The sequence below is a fragment of the Triturus cristatus genome, chromosome 4_1, assembly GCF_964204655.1.
Source record: "Triturus cristatus chromosome 4_1, aTriCri1.1, whole genome shotgun sequence".
Lineage (NCBI taxonomy): Eukaryota > Metazoa > Chordata > Amphibia > Caudata > Salamandridae > Triturus > Triturus cristatus.
In genome coordinates, this window is record NC_140585.1 from 993,470,737 (window position 1) to 993,491,783 (window position 21,047).

General features: G+C 47.3%; 1 protein-coding gene across 4 annotated transcripts in view; it reads left to right on the forward strand.

Moving 5' to 3' along the window:
- Positions 1–21,047, forward strand: part of CEP290 (centrosomal protein 290) — a 1,516,454-nt gene that overhangs the window by 794,142 nt on the left and 701,265 nt on the right. For all 4 annotated transcript variants that reach the window (XM_085653911.1, XM_085653913.1, XM_085653912.1 and 1 more), the window contains exons 37-38: positions 1,075–1,288; positions 19,711–19,848. In XM_085653911.1, coding sequence (XP_085510037.1) covers positions 1,075–1,288; positions 19,711–19,848 — 352 coding nt within the window. The remainder of the gene's footprint in view (positions 1–1,074; positions 1,289–19,710; positions 19,849–21,047) is intronic.

Sequence of the window (21,047 nt, forward strand, 5' to 3'; positions counted from 1 at the left end):
CAGTGCTCCAGGATTTCTTTGCCTTACCTTTGTTTTCTGACCATCATTCCAACCCATCACTGGGGGAAGGTACTGCTTTGAAGCCTACTCAACCAGTGTGGTTAATCTGCAGGTAGAAGTATTCATCAAAAGAAAAGGTGACTTGCATTCAGTAACAACCTTTCTGGTGATACTCTATTTACCTGCTGATTTTGCCCAACTTTACTCGAATACCCATTCTTATAGATGACCACAAGCCAATTTAATAGGATTCAAATGTAGAATGCTGCACTGCACAACCACAGTTTATTTCCTTGTCCCTGCCTATAAAGGCATGGAAAAAAGGCAGGGAATTGACTTCAGTGCACCAGTTTATGCACTATATAGCTCCAGTGATGTCACAATGGCGTAACTTCTTGTACCAAGGTAGAGTCCTCGCCCTCTACTGGAGCAAGAGAGCCATGGAAAGGTTTCTGGATCCAATGTGCACATTGAGATACCAAATAGGTCTGCAGGTGTTGATTCTGCAGGTAGATAGAGTAGCCACAAAAAGATCGTTACCAGGTAAGTAAACTTTTTTTGAATAGGTGTCTCTATATAAAATTGGAAATTATAGTAGGGGACAGCAAATTTTTGCATTCTAAAGCTTTGCATCTCTAGGATCTTATTATGGGTTACACAGATTATTATTCTCGGAATACCTCTGTCCAACTCATAACCTCATTTTATGAGTGAAATACATCTTTTAACATATTTCTTAAGTATCATATACCTAGCATATTTTATTAAATTGAACCGTACCTGAATTAATTTTGTATGATTTTTTGTGGTAATAATTCTGTACTCCTGTTAAAATGGTATTTTTTTCATCCTTCATTTTTCCAACTCACTGAGTTTTCTCCACATTGTGTTGAACAACAAAAACTAGGCTACCACTTCTAAAATGGTGTTACATGTCCACGTTGTGGCAAATAGTATTTTTTATTTTCATTCGCCGATTGTGTTCTAGAGTCTCGTGAGTAATACTTACAGTCCTCACTGTTATTAACGAAATACACACTTTTCCACTGTCTGGCATGTATCACTTTCCCCTAGACTTGAAGAAAACCATGCTATTGAATTGAAAAGAATGAAAAATGAAGCAGATGAGTTGCGATCCCTGCTTTCCCAAATGGAAAAAGAAGTGCAATATCTCAGTGCTGAGCTGGAATCCCAAAAAGAAGCAAACACTAGAGCTCCAACAGCAACAATGAAAAATCTGGTGGAACGACTGAAGAATCAGTTGTCAGAGAAGGAGAAACAGCAAAAAGTAAGCTTTGTAAATCTTTCTATGATAACAAAGGGAAGCATAAAAAGTTATCCTAGGTTTTCCAGCTTGTAGGTCTTCCTTTGGATCACAAGCTGTTAGAGAATAGCCGCATATCAAGCAGACAGTCTCATAACACTACTGTAAACTTTTGTTGTAGCTTCTTCATGTCACTAGGGTCAGCGTTGTTTAAATCTAGATTATTATGACATATAAATGTGTACGATCCAATCCTCCTGTAGATTCCTTTCGGTAGTCAGAACTGCTTAAGTTCTGTGAGCAAATGTAGAGATTTCAAATAAATTGATTTGCGAGTTCACTTTCTAAGCCCAAGGATAAGGCAGTAAACATAGTTCTAGATCAGCTGAAGACACTGAATCAGAGCTGCTGTAGTACGAGCGGGAAAGAATCATTAATTGACCCGCTGGCCTGAAGCAGGAAGCAATATAATGATTTTTTGAAGACGTTTGAGCAAGTTGAAGTGAGTTTGTTAATGAGCTCCTTAAAGGAGAGCTAGTACTCCAAAATAGCCCTAGATTGTGGGACCATCAATTTAGTCTAGGAGAGGCAATACCATTAGGTCACTCAATGCTGCTCCTAAGAGGAGAGGACTAGCCAATAATGAGTTTTCTGTTATCAGAGTTTAGACTTAAGGACTTTGCATCCATTCAAGAAGCCATGGACCTTTCCTGGAATTGTCATCAAGCCAGACAATCAGTAGTGTGTTTTGGCATAGGCTTCAAACCTAATGCCACAATGGTTGATCGAAGTTGCCAACGGTATCACATAGATAATACCTAGTGTAGGACTTTTGTCCCGCCACTCTGTCCTTCTACACAAAACCATGGTAAAGTCAGATCGCAAGGGTGAAAGGTAAAGTGTTCATAGCATTTCTTATGAAGAGCTGCTAACCAATCTTGAACCTGTTCTCTCACCACTGCTTTGTACAAGCCTTCCAGAAGAATGGGATGGGAGACAAAGTCAAAGCCGTCAGAGAGATTCTGTGTAGTTATGGTGGTCTCATAATTATATTTTATTGCCTGCAGTTGTGGGCAATACATCTGTTACTTACCCTCTCCCAAGTTTGAGCCTTAGCTGCACACAAAGACCCATAAACAACCATTATTAATTACCCCACAGCTAGGGGCATTAAGTCTGTGGGAAACTCCACTTATTGTGCTTGCATTGGTTCGTTCGCTTGTCTGTTAAATTTCTTGTGTGTTGACAGGTTAATATGTCCGTTAGTTCCTCCTGTTTTTTGGGGGGGGAACTCCTCTACAGCACTGCCTAACTACTGTAAACATGCTAATCTGAAAGAGACACGTTAGTGATAGATTCCTTACCTTAGAATATTCCTCAGGCGTCAGTCTGGATCCGGAAAGTTTTCTGCTTAGCAGTACCCCTGCGCGCCAGTAGGTGGCACCGTGCGGCTTCGCGCCCGTCACTGGCGTCGTGCGCGCAGGGATGACGCTACGGAGGCTACTTAGGCGCCACCCATGCTCGCTGACGTCAGTTCTTTCTTTTTCCGTGCCGAAAGCTCAGATCCGGATTGAGCACGTACTCCGGTCAATTTTTGACCACTTTTTTGAGACTGTTGTCTCCTTCTCTTGTCTCCTGGTGCACATAGGGATGCCCGGCTTTAAGTCTTGTGGGTCCTGCCGCCGTAATATGTTGGTGGCGGACCCCCATGATGTCTGCCTCTACTGCCTGGAGACCGACCATGACTCCTGGGATTGTCGGGACTGCCGTGCCATGGCCCCGAAGGCCTTGCGGGAGTGGCGCCGGAAGTTGCTGGAGGTCTGGCACTCCTCTCACCGCCGCTCCGGGTCTAGAGGCCATTCGCGGGACCACTCGCGGGACCGGAGCCGTCGCTCCTCGGACTCTTAAGTCTTCACCTTCAGATTCCGGTAAGCGATGCCATAAGAAGAAGTCGAAGAAGCGTGTTCGCTCTTCGATGTCCCCCCGTCGCTCCCCGGAGGCGGATGAGGGGGACAGAGGCTCCGCCCCTGTGGCTCCTCCAGAGCCTGGGAGTCCCGCGGCCTATCCGCTATTCTCGGGTCCTTCGGCGACTCACGAACAGATGCAAGAGTTTCTTGCTGCCATGGACCGCCTTTAGGTCCCGTGTCCAGTTCCTGTTGGGCCGCCGGCGGATCCAGCTTTGGCGCCACAGGATCCTACGCCGTTGGCTCCGGCCCCGGCGCCACGAGGTCCGGCGCTGCCGGCTCCGGCCCCAGCGCCACTGGATCCAGTGCCCACGGCTCTGGCCCTGGCGCCACAAGGTGTAGCACCGCTGGCTCCGGCCGCGGCGCTGCCCTTGGCTCCGGCCCCAGCGCCGCTCCCTGGCTCCGCCACAGGCGATGCACTGGGTGCCGTTTATCCCGCCCCTGTACCGGTTCTCAGACCATTTCGTTCTGACCTGGCATCCTCATTGGGATGCGATTCCGGGTCGGCCCCGGCCGGCACCGCTGGCCCCCTCTCTGGCTCCCTCTCTGGCTCCGGTCCTGCTTCCGCGACTGGCTCCTTCTACCCCGGAGCCGGATGAGGACTGGGACGGCTCCGAGGACCCCCTTGCGCGGCAGTGTGACTCCGAGCAGGATTTGGTGGATGACCTTCAAGATGCGGGTGAACTTGATGTGTCTTCTGACCTGGGGTTTGCCTCCCCTCCGCCTACTATGGAGAAGGGCGCTTCCTACACTATGGTGCTGCGGAGGCTCTCCATCTTGACCTCCTTATGGTGGCCCTTAAGACCAACCTCCTTACGGAGGTGCTCCAGACTGCGTCTACGTCGTCGGAGCCACTGCTCCCTTTCAATGAGGCTCTTACCGAAGTCCTCTTGGGTACTTGGTTGCGGCCGGCCTCGGGGGCACCGGTGGATAAGAATGTCGCTAGGTGTCATCGCCCGGTGCCTGGTGACCCTGCCTTCTTGACCACTCACCCCACGCCTGAGAGCCTGGTCATGCAGGCCTCGACGTCGCAGAGTGCCTTTCCCACGGCTCCGCCGGATAAGGACTCTAAGAAGCTGGACCAATATGGCAAGAGGTTGTTCTCCTCGGCCAGCTTCGGGTTGCGGTCGGTTAATACCACCTGCTTGTTGGCCCGTTACTCCCACGCTGTGTGGGATACGGTAGCAGAGGTCCTGCCTCAGTGTTCTGAAGAGGTCGAGGCCGTCCCTTCCCAAGCGATTGTGGAGGGCAAGGATGCGGCGAAGTTTGCCATCAGGTGTGGTCTGGACACGGCTGATTCTTTGGGCAGGGCGATTTCCACGACTGTGGCATTGCGGCGTCATGCCTGGTTGTGGTCTACTGGGTTCTCGCTTGATGTCCAGAGCTCGCTCATGGACATACCTTTTGATGGCTCTCTCCTCTTTGGCCACAAGGCGGACAGTGCCCTGGAGCACTTTAAGGCCTCACGGCCTACTGCTAAGTCTTTGGGTCTTTCCGCTAAGAGCCCTGCCACGCCTGGGTTTCGTTCCTTTCGTGGCCAGGGTAAGGGCGCCCAGTCGCGCTCCTCCGCAAAGCCTGTTCAGAACCTGCCTCAGCGTGGCCGCGGACGGGGCTTCCGCAGAGGCGGGTCTGGTAACTAGCGGGCGGGGCAGTCCACATCCTCACCCGCTGCTTCCACCTCCAAGCCTTCCAAATCCGAACTTCAGGGGGCACCCCACGCTGGTTGGAGGCAGGGTCTGTCACCACCTCCACCACTGGCGCGGTATCACTTCGGACATGTGGGTGCTGCAGCTAATCTGCCAAAGTCACTCACTCCCATTTCTGTCCTTTCCTACAGCCATGCCACCTCGGTACCACCGCATGTCGGGGGATCATTTGGCTCGTCTGAGTCAGGAAGTCACGGCCCTCCTGGCCAAGGGGTCCTTCGAGTACGTTCCCAATCAGGAAGTAGGGAGTGGTTGCTATTCCCACTACTTTCTGGTCCCCAAGAAGGACAAGGGGGGGCCTGTGCCCCATCTTGGACCTTCAGGACGTCAATCGCTTCCTCAGGAAGGAGAAGTTCAAGATGCTGACCCTGGCTCAGGTCCTGTCTGCCCTGGAGACTGGATGGTAGCGTTGGACTTGCAGGACGCTTATTTTCTCATTCCCGTCCTGCAGGCCCACCGGCGTTACCTGCGATTCACGGTAGGCCAGGAGCATTTTCTGTTTGCCGTGCTCCCCTTCGGCCTTACCAGCGCCCCTCGGGTGTTCACGAAGGTGATGGCGGTGGTCGCAGCTAATCTGCGCAGGTCAGGGGTGTCAGTCTTCCCCTACCTCGATGACTGGCTGTTGAAGGCGGGTTCGGCTCAGGCAGTTGTCTCCCACCTCCAGACTACGACCGACCTCTTGCATCTTCTGGGGTTCTCCATCAATGTGCCGAAGTCGCACATGAGTCCCTCTCAGAAGCTCCCTTTCATTGGAGCGGTTCTGGATTCGATGCTGTTTCGGGTTAATCCTCCCGAACAGCGAGTCTGGGATTTTCAGGCTCTGGTTCCGCTCTTTCAGCCTCTATCCTGGGTTTCAGTCAGGATGACCCTCCGGCTTCTGGGCTTGATGGCCTCCTGCATCCTGCTGATGCCGCATGCCAAATGGCATATGCGGGCTCTGCAGTGGGAACTGAAGTTCCAGTGGGCGCAGCATCAGGGCAACCTGTCTGATCATGTCCAGATCTCGGAGGGCACTGCACAGCAATTGTAGTGGTGACTCACGAATCGCGATTGGGTCAATGGCAGATCCCTCTCCTTTCCCCAACCGGAACACACAGTAGTGACAGATGCGTCCCTCCTGGGTTGGGGAGGCCACATGGGAGAGGCGGAGATCAGAGGCCTCTGGTCTCCGGCTGAGTCCCGGCTCCATATCAACCTTCTGGAGCTGCGGGTGATCCGGCTTGCACTGAAGGCATTCCTTCCCTCTGTCCGGGCAAGTGTAGTGCAGGTGTTCACGGACAACACCACCGCCATGTGGTATTGCAACAAACAGGGCGGGGTGTGGTCGTGGACCCTATGTCAGGACATCAAGGCATTACCTTTGTGGTTCAACACCTGGCAGGTTCTCTGAATGCCAGGGCAGTCAAACTCAGCCGCCGGTGCATGGTGGATCACGAGTGGCGTCTGAACTCGGACGTGGCGCAAGGTCTCTTTCTGCGATGGTGAGAGCCTTGGTTAGATCTATTCGCCACCGAAGAGAACGCGCGATGTCATCAGTTCTGCGTGTTGGAATTTCCAAGGCGGCACTCGCTCGGAGACGCTTTGCGTCTCGAATGGAGCTGCGGTCTGTTTTACGCCTTTCCGCTTATACCACTTCTGTCCAGAGTGCTGAAGAAGATCTGGCGCGACGGGCCCATGTTATTCTTGTGGCTCCGGACTGGGATTGAAGAGTATGGTATCCCGAGCTACTCAGTATGAGCATCGATCCCCGATCCATCTGCCTCTTCGGGAGGATCTTAGGTCGCAGCCTTCACATCCATGCTTGGAGATTGAGCGGCGACAGTTGACACCTTTCTATCTTCCTCCCGAAGTCTGTGATGTCATCCTGGCAGCCAGGCGTCCCTCCACTAAAACGGTGTACGCCTGTAGGTGGAACAGATTTGTGGCATAGTGCACAGCTAAGACTGTGGATCCCCTTTCTGCCCCTCTTTCTGAGGTTCTTCTGTTCCTTCTCTCTTTGGCCCAGCAGGGCTTTGCTCTGGGCACTGTTAAAGGTTATCTTTCGACCATCTCTGCCTTTCTACGGCTTCCAGATCAGCCTTCTCTTTTTAAGTCCCCGGTTGTTAACCGTTTTCTTAAGGGCATTACGCATAAGTTCCCACCTGTGCCCTTCATAATGCCTCAGTGGGACTTGAATCTTGTCTTGACTTGTCTGATGTGCGCTCCCTTTGAGCCCCTTCATAACAGTCCCTTACGTCTTCTTACTCTCAAGACGGCCTTCCTTGTAGCTATCACCTCTGCCAAGAGAGTGAGTGAGCTCCAGGCTGTTTCTTCCAAACCTCCTTTCCTTTCTGTTCATCCAGACAAGGTGGTTCTGAGGACACATCCTTTTTTCTTGCCAAAGGTTGTCACGCCCTTCCACATCGGGCAGACCGTCACTTTGCCCACCTTTTTTTCGCCTCTGTATTCTTCAAGGGAAGCGGAGCGGCTCCACTGTCTGGACCCAAAACGTGCGCTCTCATTCTATCTGCAGTGTACACAGCAGTTCCGGGTGGATGATCAGCTCTTTGTTGGCTACGTGGGCGCCAAAAGAGGTCGGGCGGTGCACAAACGGACCCTCTCCCGGTGGGTCGTTATGTGCATCAAAGCATGTTACTCCTTGGCCAAGAAGGAGCCTCCTGTGGGACTGCGTGCCCATTTGACCAGGGCAACAGCACCCACTACTGCCTTGGGACGCGGTGTCCCCTTGCAGGATATTTGTCAGGCAGCTGGGTGGGCCTCGCTGCACACGTTTACCAAGCACTACTGCCTTGACAGTCAGGTCCGGAGAGACGGATTATTTGTCCGTTCTGTGCTCCGTGAATTTCTTGTGTGATCTTGTTCGCAGACCCACCACCAGGGTTGGTATTGCTGAGGTATGTATTCTAAGGTAAGAAATCTATCACTAACGTGTCTCTTTCAGATGCACAAGTTACTACTTGTGTAACAATATATCTGTAAGAGACATTAGTTAGTGATAGATTCCTTACCGCCACACCCATCCTCCCCGTTCTGTGAACTGATTACTAGGGTTGAGGTCATCCCCTTTTAGGGCCCTAGTTTTATGTACCAAAGGTCAGTTTCTTGCATGACTCTGCGTTTCGGAGCGGAAAGTTGTGTACAGAACTGACAGCGCACATGGGTGGCGCCTAAGTAGCCTCCGTGACGTCATCCGGGCACGCACGATGCCAGTGACTGGCGCAGAGCCGTACGGCGCCACCTACTGACGCGCAGGGGTACTGCTAAGCAGAAAACTTTCCGGATCCAAACTGACGCCTGGGGAATAATCTAAGGTAAGGAATCTATCACTAACTAATGTCTCTTACAGATATATCATTACACAAGTAGTAACTTGTGCTTAGTGGGAATAAGTCTTTGTGTTGGAACTCTTTTGTTTAGTTGCGTGCTTATTTGGTTTGCTCATGGCAGTCTGGTTGGGCGGGGCAATCTTCCGCAGTCTCCCCTGGCTTTTAAAAAAAGTTGCCGCGGGCCTCACAGGCGCGATCGCGGCTGCTGCAGGCAGGCTGTCTGATCCCATGTCCTGCCGCTACCACGGCCCCTCCAGTCTCATTTACTTTGTTTATGCAATTGCGCTTTCGAAATGGGACGCTGCGCTTTATATATTGACACTCTATTGCGGATGGTACCTGCCACTACATGGGACCCCTTCACATGGTATTTGCAGCATCAACATCTAGTTGCAATGTCCCTGGTATTGGATTTATCCACCTGTTGCATTCTGGGAGCTGTGGTCTCGCATCTGACTACAGCTGCTTCAATCAGGGTCAGCTGCTCTCCCACCAATGGGAGCACCGTGGTAATATTTGAAGGAGGGAGTCGGCACCATCCGGTTGCAGTCAGCGTCTAAGGAAGGCTTCAATAGCCGAAATGCATCACGCTGTGTAACCTGTAAATAAAGGGCTCCTGAAAGAATCCCCGCTGTGTCCTTCTGTCATTCCTCCTCGTTTGATCTTCTTTTGATATATATAGATATATATATATGTGTATATATATATAACCAACCTGCTACTGCAAAACTGTCCATACCCGTGACTGAGGCTGGTAACCTCCGTCATCTCCTCGAGTGCTGCTCAAGTAGGACTACCACTCATCGGCATATATATATATATGTGTATATATTATCTACTGGCGGTCGCCAGTAGATAGTTATAGTTAGGACCGTGTTTCCATAGGAAATCCGCCACATTCTATTTGGAATAACTTTGGCGCCGGTTGAAGAATCCTCACGAAATTTTTAAAATAGGTGGGGTGCTCCGCTCCGCTCCGCTCCTACTCTGAAAGTCTCGGGGGGATTCGTCAAGCGGGGGCTGAGAAAAAGGGGGGTCCCAAAACGCGTTTTCCCCATGCAATTTTCCATAGGGACCTTTAGTCCAAGGTACAGCCCGAACGGCTGAACAGAATTACTTGAAATTTGGCAGAGAGGTAGTCCTCAGCTCAGGGAAGTGCCTTTTGCAGGTCTGGTGTCAATCTGTTCAGTAGTTCCTGAGAAAATCAAAAGTAAAATCATATATATATGTGGGCGGAGCCTAACCACACCTCTCATCCTGAGATCTGATTGGCTGTCAGCACTTCATCCAAGAAGTGTTGGCAGCCATCTTGGGACCAATATACATGATAGCACCTCATTAAAAAGCATTGCAGTTAATAGAAGGTTTTAAGACTTTAGTTACATTATAAATCATTTGTTGATGGTACCATACTCATTTTAGGAATTGTGGTATGTTCTAAGGTGATTTCACCATGTGAAAAAGCCTTCTGCTGGGATATCATGATTGAGAGAAAAATATGTTCTCATGCTTTTCCCACAGAGGTTTGAAAGGTGATCTATAAGCTAAACTGAGAGCTTATTTTCTATAAATTCACATTATCTTTCTCAGTCATGTGAGAATGAAGTCTGACATTCTCAGTAAAACATGTACATCCAACAAGGGCAGAGACTGTCAGTTGATTCCTTTGTGTTCTACTGCAGCTTCCCAGAGTGTTCCAAAGAACAACTAGAGCGCTAACAGTCCTACTTATGATAAACGTATGGCACACCTGAAGCCATCTTGCTTGGATTAAAGTGGTAACTCTTAAAACATTTAATTTAAAAAGGAACAACATGAGGGGGTTCATGTTTCCATAACAAGTATGATTAGTGCTGCAGAAAGAAAAACTAGGGCACATTTTGACTTCTGAAATCCTCTTTTATTTCATTAAAAAATTCTGACATGCAGACTGAAACATGCACTTTCAATACCAGCAGCAGTTTTCCCTGGTGAGCAGTAGCTTTACTACAGTGATCTAATGAGCAAAAAGAGTGCTAACATTCTGAATTTATGGCAAATGTGTGACACATCTGAATGCCTTCTTGATGGAATCAAAGTAAAAAACTGAAAGTATTTCCTACTGAGGAGACTGCAGTAAATGAGGAAATTAGGAAACTTCATAACAAATAAGTCTCCCAAGATGGTCACCAGAGACAAAAGAGCCCAAATGTAGCCCAAATATCACCCAGATGTAGCCCAAGTATAGCCCAATGACAGAATGTCCCAGAGTGTTCTTAAAAACAACTAAAGCGCTTACTGTCTTCATTATGACAAAAGTATGGCACACCTGAAGCCATCTTGATTGGAATAAACTGGTAACACTTAAAACATTTAATTTAAAAAGGAACACAATGAGGGGGTTCATTTTGCCATAGAAATTATGATTAATGCTGAAGAAAGAAAATGAGGGCACATTTTGAGTGACTTCTCAAATCCTCTTCTATTTCATTAAAAAATTCTGACATGCAGACTGAAACATGCACTTTTAATACCAGGAGCAGACTTCCATGGTGAACAGTAGTTTTACTACAGTGATCTAATGAGCAACTAGAGTGCCAACTTTCAGAATTTATGGCAAATGTGTGACATATCTGAATACCTTCATGATCGAATCAAAGTAAAAAACTGAAAGCATTTCCTACTGAGGAGACTGCAGTACACGAGGAAATTAGAAAACTTCATAACAAATAAATCTCCCAAGATGGCCACCGGAGACAAAAGAGCCCAAATGTAGCCCAAATATAGCCCAATGACAGGAGTGTGCAAAACACTTATTATTTTGTGTTTTTGCAGTGTTATATAGTACAGACTTGTCAGGTATTGGAGTGCTTTACATGAGCATTGGTTACATCACACAAGAACAAATTCATTTTGGTTGTAGACATGGGGAGACTAAGTGATTTGACCAGAATCACAGAATGTCGAGCTGAAGCAGAAACTCCAACCTGGTTCCCCAGTTGCAAAGTCTGCAGTTCTGGAAGTAACACCACATCCTCTCCCCTAAGTGCAACATTTAATCAAGTGGTCAACTGGATAAAAAAACATAAAGGTAACAAATAATTTAAAAGTGCTTTGTCGGTATTTGAAAACTCAGAAAATATGTCCTTATTTTAGTCTTTTAGAGCACTAACCATAATTTTGATGCCAATAAGACCCTCTCATATATGTAATTTCTAAAGGAAATGCTCTAGGTATTACAGTTTTGATTACATCAAGATGACGTCAGGCGTTCCACACTTTTGTTATAAATATAGAATGTTAGCAATCTAGTTGTTCATTAGGATACTGTTGAGAAGCAGAGGCCAGGGGCACGGACTCTGAAAATTGAAGGCAGGTAGGAGGGTGCAAAGGCAACAATTTAACCACACTGAGCAGGCAGGAAGGGCCGTGGCAGCACAACAGACTATGGAGGGCAGTGGAAAGGGGGGCAGGGCAACAAACCAACAATACAGGACTTGCAAGAGAGGCTGTGGCAATGTAATAGACCATTGTGGGCAGAAGGAAGAGGCAATGGTAGTACAACCATACATGCCAACAGACCCGATTCAGCCAGGAAACGTCCAATGTTTTTAAGCTCAAATGAGCTTTATTTGATCTGTCTCCTGTCTACAATCTCCTCTTTTTCAATGTAACTCAAAGGGGAAAATCAATACCCCAGTTTGTTTTCAAAATCTTCCTCTTACCAAGTTCAAAATGTTCGCAAGTATGGTACATTGGATCATGGAAGGAAATGGGGTAGGGACATGGACTTGGATAACAGAGGACAGGAGGGACATGGAGAGGTGCACCAAACTGACCCTGCAGGGCAGGCATCAGGGTTTGCAGCAGCACAATACACCACACAGGGCATGCGGGACGGGAGTGCAGCACAACAATCCATAGAAAGCAAGAGGGAGGGGACAGGACCATGCACATGCACATGGACAACAGAGAACAGAGGGGCAAGAGGCAATGGTAGCTAGTTGACCATAATGGACAGACAGGAGAGAAAGCTGCAGCATAACAGACCATGAAGGGCAGGAGGGACGGATCAGGGGCATTACAATGGAACAGACAAGCCAGGGGGGAGGGAGTAGGGGTCTGCACATGTAAACAGAGGGCTGGGGGCAAGGGGGCAGGGCAGGAGCAGCAAGATAGCCATGGAGGTCAGGCAGGATGGGCACTAGAAGCAAGACACACCATGAAGAGCAACAGTGAGACTGTGATGGCATACACACAGACCATGGAGGGAAGGTGGGAGGGGGTCAGGGGCAGCTAACTGACCACACAGGGAAGGTGGGAGGGGCCATGGCAGCACAGAAGACCATGCATGGCAAGTGGGAGGGTTAGTGGCAGCACAATGGCTATGATGGGCAAGAAGGAGGGTGCAGGGGCATGCACAAAGGACGATGGAGGATAGAAGGGAGGGTCAGGACCTGTGCACAGACAAGAAAGTTCAGGGGAAGGGGCCTCACAACGGACCGCACGGGGCAAGCAGGAGGAGCAGTTGCAGCACAACAGACCAGGGAGGGCAGAAGGGTGTGGCAGTACAATGGACCATGTAGAACAGGAGGAAGAGGATAGGTGCATGGCATGTGGACAGGCAGGGTGGAGGTGGGAGGGGAGTGGCAGCTCAACAGAACACTCAGAGTAGATAGGAGTGGCAGGTCCATGGAACATGGTGGGCAAAAAGGATGGAGCAGGGGCATGCACAAAGACATCGGAGGGCAGGGGGAAGGAGAATAGGGGCAGCAAGCTAAGCACAGAGTTTAAGCCGGAGGTCAATGATGGGGCATAGAATTGGGCAATGGAGGGCAGGAGGAGGGGACTGGTACATCATACTAAATTGAGGGCAGTGGCAGCACATCAGACCATGCATGGCAGGAGGGAGGAGGCTAGTCCATGGATTCACACAACAGAGGATAGGGAGGAGGGGGATGGGGCAGCAAGCTAACTGTTCAGAGAAGGCGGGTATTAGGAACTTTATTGTTTTTAAAACGAGTGTCTGTGCGAACTACTTAAAATATGAACAAGAATGCAGCATAATCTCACTTTTATTCAGGAAGAAGAGGACGTTTGTGACTCCGGGCTCACTTGGCAGAAACACCCCCTGACCCTCCACCCCCTATCGCAAAATGTAATGCCCGTGAAAAGGGTAGGTGAACACAGTGTTATATAGAACATAGTCCTGAGAGCACGATTGAAAATGAAAACTAGATATAGTGTATGGTATAAACTATGCACCAAAAAGTGTGATATAAGATGAACCGGGCGTGAAATATAATATGCAATACATTGTGCGCAATGACAGATTCATTGGAGAGTGCGAGATAGCACAGGCACTAGCGCGTGCTATGCGATGTGCTCCTAGGAGTGTAATATGCACAGGGCAGTGTTGTGTAACCTAACTAGTCTCTAAAGTTGTAATATAAAATATGTGCTGGGGAGTGTAACGTTGCATATGCACTGTGACAAAGATATGGATCCCAGATTGTAATATGTATGGCATAGCACTGTGCGTTATAACATAGGCATCGAGGAAGGCACGTTAGATGGGGCAATATAAAAACGTGCGAAGACAAGTTTGGCATGACATATTCACGGGGTGGTGTTACAGTGCACATGGGCTAGAGAGTGTCATAGCATATGCACTAGCTGGTGGAATACAACACAGAGGTGTGTGGCACTCGGCAGGCAATGGTGGGTGTAACACAGCATTGGGCTCTGCCAGGAGCGCGCTGTGACTCTCAAGTGATGTTCGTCCCCTTTCCAGAGAGTAAAATAAAAAGTATTACACATCCGGCAGTGGATGTGTGTTTTGTTAACCGTGAGGGGGGTTTCTTGCATAGTTTTGGTCGAATTTTTGTTGAATCCCCTTTGAATGGCTTGGTGTGCATGTGTATTAAATGTGCCCGTCAATAGCTACCCATGTTTGTATAAATAAACGACAAGGGTGTCTACCGTGATTAGGCAAGGTAGGGCATCAGACATGTCAGAGCTTCACTAGTGGTGTAAATACATTCCACGTGGATTCATTGTATGCATAGTCGCCTTTTAATGAATATCACTCAAATCGTCATGGTGATAGGTACGTACGGTTTGTCCAGCATGTCCTAGGTGTGTCTATAAATATATATTTTTTAAAAATAATAAAAAACAGTGGCCGGCCCTGGGGATTGGGGTCAAAAAAATATAATTAGGAGACAGGCCCTGGGGGATGGGGTCATCAGGGCCAATAAATTAGAATAAGAAGGGGAACCACACAGCCCCCCTTCTTAAAAAATTAAAATAAATAAAAGACTGGCATCGTGCCGGAGGCCACGCCCCCTCCTTGCAGCACTCTGCAAACGCGCCCCCTGGCGAGTTGTAAGTTGGGGAATTAATTCCTCTTCAATACTGAGGGTCCCTGAGGGCCAACTAGCCCAACAGGCATCTCCAGTATGCGCCAGGGAGCTGCGCTGCAGACAGGTGTTCTGAGGCCAAGCCCCTTCTTACAACTCTCTGCAACGCAGCTCTGTGGCGCTTACTGGAGGTACCTAGTGGTCTAGTTTGACCCTAGGGACCCTTAGGATTCAAGGGGACTTAATCTCTCAACTTAGAACAGCCACAGGGCGCATTTACACAGTGGTGAAGGGAGGGGACGGGGCCTGAGGTGACGTGTGCAAACACGCACTATAGCACGTTTTAAATTGGGGATATAATTTCCCTTCAATACTGAGGGCCCCTGGGGGCTAACTAGCCCACCAAGTGCTTCCAGTAAGCGCCACTGAGCTGCATTGCAGAGAGGTGGTCCAGGCTGTGCCACTTTTTACACCTCTTTTCAACGCAGCTCTGTGGCACTTACTGGAGGTACCTAGTGGGCTAGTTGGACCCTAGGGACCCTCAGGATTCAAATGAACTTAATCTCCCAACTAAAAACGGACACAGGGCGTGTTTACACAGTGGTGAAGGGAGGGGACGGGGCCTGAGTAAACGTGTGCAAAAACGCCCTGTGGCCTGTTTTAAGAGGTAGTTTTAATCCCCCTGCCCTATTATATACTAGGGGCTTACAGAGGAGGTCATGCTAATCACAGGGGGACCCCAACGCATAATGTTCCCTAGTGTATGTAGGTGTTTTCACTGTATTCTAAGTGTACATAGCACTGGCTCTAGGACTGGTTAGTCAGACTCAGTTACCACCAGTATCCGTCTGAAAAAGTTGAGGGTACAGGATGATTTTGCAACAAGGATTCTTACTGCTCTTCTTTTTGTTCTTTCTGCACGTTATCCTTCTTCCTGCACTTTTCTTCGTCTTTGAGGACTTCTGTTGCTTTTTTCTGCACTTCTTTTTTTTCTTTCTGTGCATTTTTTCTTCTTTCTTCACATGTCCTATCTCTGTAGGCATAGTTAGAAATTAGCATTTAAAAAACCTTTGAAATTCACAGAAAAAACCATAGGTTTCAGGCACGTTACAGTTAGGAATTAGCATTTAAAAAACCTCAGAAATTCACTGAAAAAACCATAGGTTTCAGGGGTGTTATAGTTAGCTGGACTTTTCACTTGTACAAAACCATTGAAATTCCCCCATTATAGTTAGTTCAGCTAACTATAACTCGCGCGCCCGCAATGTACTGCTGATGACGTCACATATTACATCACTCATGACATGGTCAGTGACATCACTCATGACATCACTCATGACATCACTGATGACATCTCAAATGACATAACTGATGACATCACTGATGACATCATCCTTGTGATAGTGGCAGACCTCCTCTCACCCTAATATAACCTATGATACACACATTCAAAAATAGAGACTAAAATTTTCAAAACAATGGACATACCAATACCAGTTACAACAACCTCTTCAGTAATTCTAAGATCCACATACACATCCACTCATTCACCAACAGTCCTATACAGTCACTCATACATGTACTCACTCATCATATGTATTCATACACCTATACATCCTGTTACACAATGCCACTCATCCATAGAGTTACTCACACACATAGTCACTCATGCTAATAAAGAATCAAACATACATTTACATGCATATACAGTTATACACACACCACCACACTTTCTTCTACGGAAACTTACACATACTTAGTCTTTTAATCAATCACTTATAGAAACACATACTTATTCATACAGGAACTCTTTCAATCTCTCACTCTCACATATACTCAATTATATACACCAATAGTCACATATACTAGTTTAAAACATATGTAGTTACTCATAAAGACACTATTGAGACAGTCATTCACTCACTAACACACCCATACACACACTCATCCACCCATACAGTCCTGCACACATGCTGTCTTCAACACATACAAACAGTGAGTCACTCATTCATGCACCTACGCACTACGTAATACCCCCCACCGAACCATGCAGACACTCAGACTGATACTCAAAAAGCCAACTAATAACCTTTATAGACACCCATGTAGCTACTCACCAACCCATGCAGCCACTTATACGCAAAGTGAGAGACTGATACAGATATTTACATATTTAAACATTACTCACTAAGCCATGTATTCACTATGATACACTTAATCAGTCAGTTACACAATCAATTTTTCAAAAACAAATCATCCATTTAGACACTTATACCCATTTATTCTTCCATCGACCTTGAGATATACATATATAAAACATATTTAATTTTCAGAAAAACAGACATTCACTGGATGATGTCATCAGTGATGTCATCAGTGATGTCATTTGAGATGTCATCAGTGATGTCATGAGTGATGTCACTGACCATGTCATGAGTGATGTAATATCTGACGTCATCAGCAGAGGATTGCGGTCGCGTGAGTTATAGTTGCCTGCACTAACTATAACGGGGGAATTTCATTGGTTTTTTACGAGTGAAATGTCCAGCTAACTATAACATGTGTGAAACCTATGGTTTTTTAAGTGAATTTGCAAGGGTTTTTAACTGCTAATTCGTAACTATAACGTGTGTGAAACCTATGGTTTTTTCTGTGAATATATAATTCACTGAAAAAACCATAGGTTTCACACACGTTATAGTTACAAATTAGCAGTTAAAAACCCTTGCAAATTCACTTAAAAAACCATAGGTTTCACACATGTTATAGTTAGCTGGACATTTCACTCGTAAAAAACCAATGAAATTCCCCCGTTATAGTTAGTGCAGGCAACTATAACTCACACGACCGCAATCCTCTGCTGATGACGTCAGATATTACATGAATTTTTTACGTTTTTTTAAATGCTAAGTTATGTATTTATAATTTTTCTTTTTTTTCAGGTTTTTCACCGTGCGCGCACCGTGAATTATTTTTTTTATTTAAAAATCGCGAAGTGCGTGCACCGTGCGTGCGCCGTGCGCTTCGCGCACCGAGCCCCACGGTTCACAGTTCGTGCCGTGCGCGCGCGGTGTGCGCACCTCGCGATTTAAAAAAAAAAAATGTTTTTTTCTCCCTTGGGGGTCCTTCTGTGACCCCCTGACCAAGGCTAGGGGGTCAGGAACTGTCCACTCTGCCCCCTTTTCACGTTCTCCACCTTTTTTTTTCACCCCCTCAGACTGCGAGAGTCAAAATGGCGGCCGACACTTCCTGGTTTCGACCGATTCGAATGTTTACAGACATCTAACAACCAATCAGAATTGCGCTCGCGCACGGCAGGGTGCACGCGTATAGATATTGATATGCTTTTAAATGCTATTTTCCCAGGAAATACTGAACAGATTTACACCAGACCTGCAAAAGGCACTTCCTTGACCTTATGGCTACCTCTCTGCCAAATTTCACGTAATTCTGTTAAGCCGTTTGGGCTGTAGCTGCGACTGAAAGTCCTATGGAAAAATGCATGGGCAAAACGCGTTTTGGGACCCCCCTTTTTCTCGGCCCCCGCTTGACGAATCACCCCGAGACTTTCAGGGTAGGAGCTGAACGGAGCGCCCCATTAATTTTGAAAATTTCGCGAGGATTCGTCAACCGGCGCCAAAGTTATTCAAAATAGAATTTTGAGATTTCCTATGGAAACTAGGTTGTAACTATAGCTATCTACTGGCGACCGCCAGTAGATAATATATAGATCCACGGGAGCGATGGGGCGTGTGCTGTCCCAGGAGCAGCTCTCCCATGGCCTGTTAAGGGCATATTACCTCTGTATTGCAGAAGTTACAGAGACTGCCAGCGCGACGTGTAAGGCATGGTATTCAGCTGCTGTGAGACAATGCGAACGCGCTCCCTGGGCTACAGCTGCCTCCACCTTCCTCCTGCTTGTTTGCCTTAGCGAGGTTGTGATACTAAATTATCTACTCTGCACGTCCTTTTCCAAGAGTTGCTGGAGTCCGGCGTGATTTGATCTGGCCTACACCTTAAAACCGGTAATACTTTACTGTCCGTTCCTAGTCTTTAAAGCCTTTTCAACTTTGACCTTTTTTCAATTCCTTCCTTCAGGCGGACATCAGCACTGCCCACCCACCCCCCTTCACAGGCAGCTGTTGATGCAGACGGAGTTCCCTTTGTGCTTAACTAGTTTTGCTGTTTGTACAGCGCTCTCATACCCGGATAGGTCGTGTTCGCTCTTTAGAAAATTAATTCAATAACTTAATTTGCCCAGCACGTTTTTGTACTAAATGGCCCTGAGAGGAGCTTGTGAATTCCTCGCAGTGGCCCCGCTCTGCTCTCGCGCCCCTTCGTCCGCCAGCCATGTACATGTCAAGTGTCTGGATTGTGGGCAGAGGAGCTGTTATCTTGAAGAAGGACATGCACCAGTGACAAGGATCTAAGGCACTTCACAAGAAAGGCCCTCCTAGCGTTTATTCTTTAGAGAAGTTCACTCTGTGCTCACCCTAGAAACCAAACCAATAGTTGTGTTTGTCCCTTTAAATCCAGCAGCATCAGCACACCAAGTGCTCAGCATCGTCTTTTACATCACAACTCCAGTCTGGCAGTGTCATCTTTAAGGTTCCTTGTTGCAGACTACACCCCAGATAGAGCAGCAGAGGCTGCAGAGCGCCTTGTCATAAGGCCGAGATGTTTACAGCAAGCTTGTGATAATCGGATATGCTTCAACATTCTAGTAACAAGCATTTGGAATGCAATAGGTCTCGCATTTACGTGAGTTTGAGCTATTGGCATTGTAAATGACAATTCCTTTTTTATATTTTGGTTCTTAAAACATAAATAAAAGGCATTTGTATTTACAATGCCAATAGATTAAACTCACGTAAATGCGAGACCTATTGCATTGCAAATGCTTGTTTGAATTGCTTTTAGTCCTGTAATGCTCCTTAGCCAACAGATGGTGAAGGATTCAAGATGGTGTAACTCAGCAGGAATATGAAGCTCACCTTCTATATTTAAATGAAAATTGCTATATTTGCACTTTCCTTCTACTTTTTATGTCATTGGTTTTTAAATTGTGCCTAAGTGTATTATTCTCTTTGATTTTCTACTGTTTTATAGGCTTTGAGCAAAGCACTTTTGGCGCTTCGTGCAGAAATGACTGCTCACGCTGAACAACAAATTATTGCTTTAGCAGCACAAAAGGAAGATAACCTAAATGTTCAGCAAATTGTTGACAGACACACCAAAGATCTGAAAGTAAGTTGTCCAGAAGAGACTCCTTATGTTTTAAATGCATAATAGTTTGCTTGTTAAATTGGTCAGGTAAGACAGCTTCATTTATTGTTTAATTTGGTGCATATGTATTTTTAAGTACTTTGTTGTTCTAGACAAGCGGTTCTTAACCTTTGGACTAATGTGGACGCCAACTGAATCATTACAGGAATCCGGGGACTTTCCCACAGTCATTATTGGAAGTCTGGGACCCCCAGCCCAAGCAATATCTATGATTTGAACCTCAAAATAATACACAAAAATACAAAACCAAGTATACACAAAACAAACGCTCAAACATTGAAATATTTTGTTTAATTCACAATCAAATCTAGGAAAAGATTTCACTTTTTCAATATTACTTCTTTATATGTACATACTTTCTTAATTTGAATGTATTAATGTTAGTGATATTTAATTTTGTAAAACAGTTGCAGGCCCCCTGATTAGGCCTGAGGGGTCGTCAGACCACATGTTAAGAATCATTGTTCTAGACAATTAGATGCATCATGCTATGCCATTGCTTTCTGTGTTTATTGGCCGATTGTTTCATTTAAAAGATTTATTTCCATCTAGATAACATTTTAAGTGCTTGCTGTGCGTTGACATTAGTGTTTAAAATGTAATGGAGGGGCGTGGCCAAGATGACGGTCGATAAGACGTGCCGTTTGCTCTCTCCCGCTGGCCGCCCGATACAAGCACCAGCATTTTGCCATCAGACGCACCCGGTGGTTCCTCCGTAGTGCCCCATCAACGGGGCAGCGGTAGGGGCTTGGAGGAATAACAGCATTTTTGGCGGCGGGCGGTTGGGTGGACCGTGACCTTGCACGGCTGGTTCCCGCTCCCCGGCGGCGGTCGAGGTGAGCCGTGCCCAGGGGGGATCCCACAGCGGCTGGGAGCTCGAGATCTACCCCCCAGACTGGCGGCCGGAGGTCCGGGTGCCTGGAGGACGACCTCAAAGGAGCCCTTCGGGCTCAGTGGCACGGGAGCTCCCTCACTGCAGAGCAGAGGGCCGAAGGCCGCCATCTTGAGTGCTCGGATCCGGCAGCGGCGGGGGCCGAGCGGAGGGCTGTGACTTGCCTGCATTCCCCTGTAATCACCCGGAGCCTGGAGAGCGAAGGGCCCCTGCTGGTGGCGGCGGTGGCCCCAACAGCCTGAAGTCTCCTGGGGGTCAGCCGCGGTGA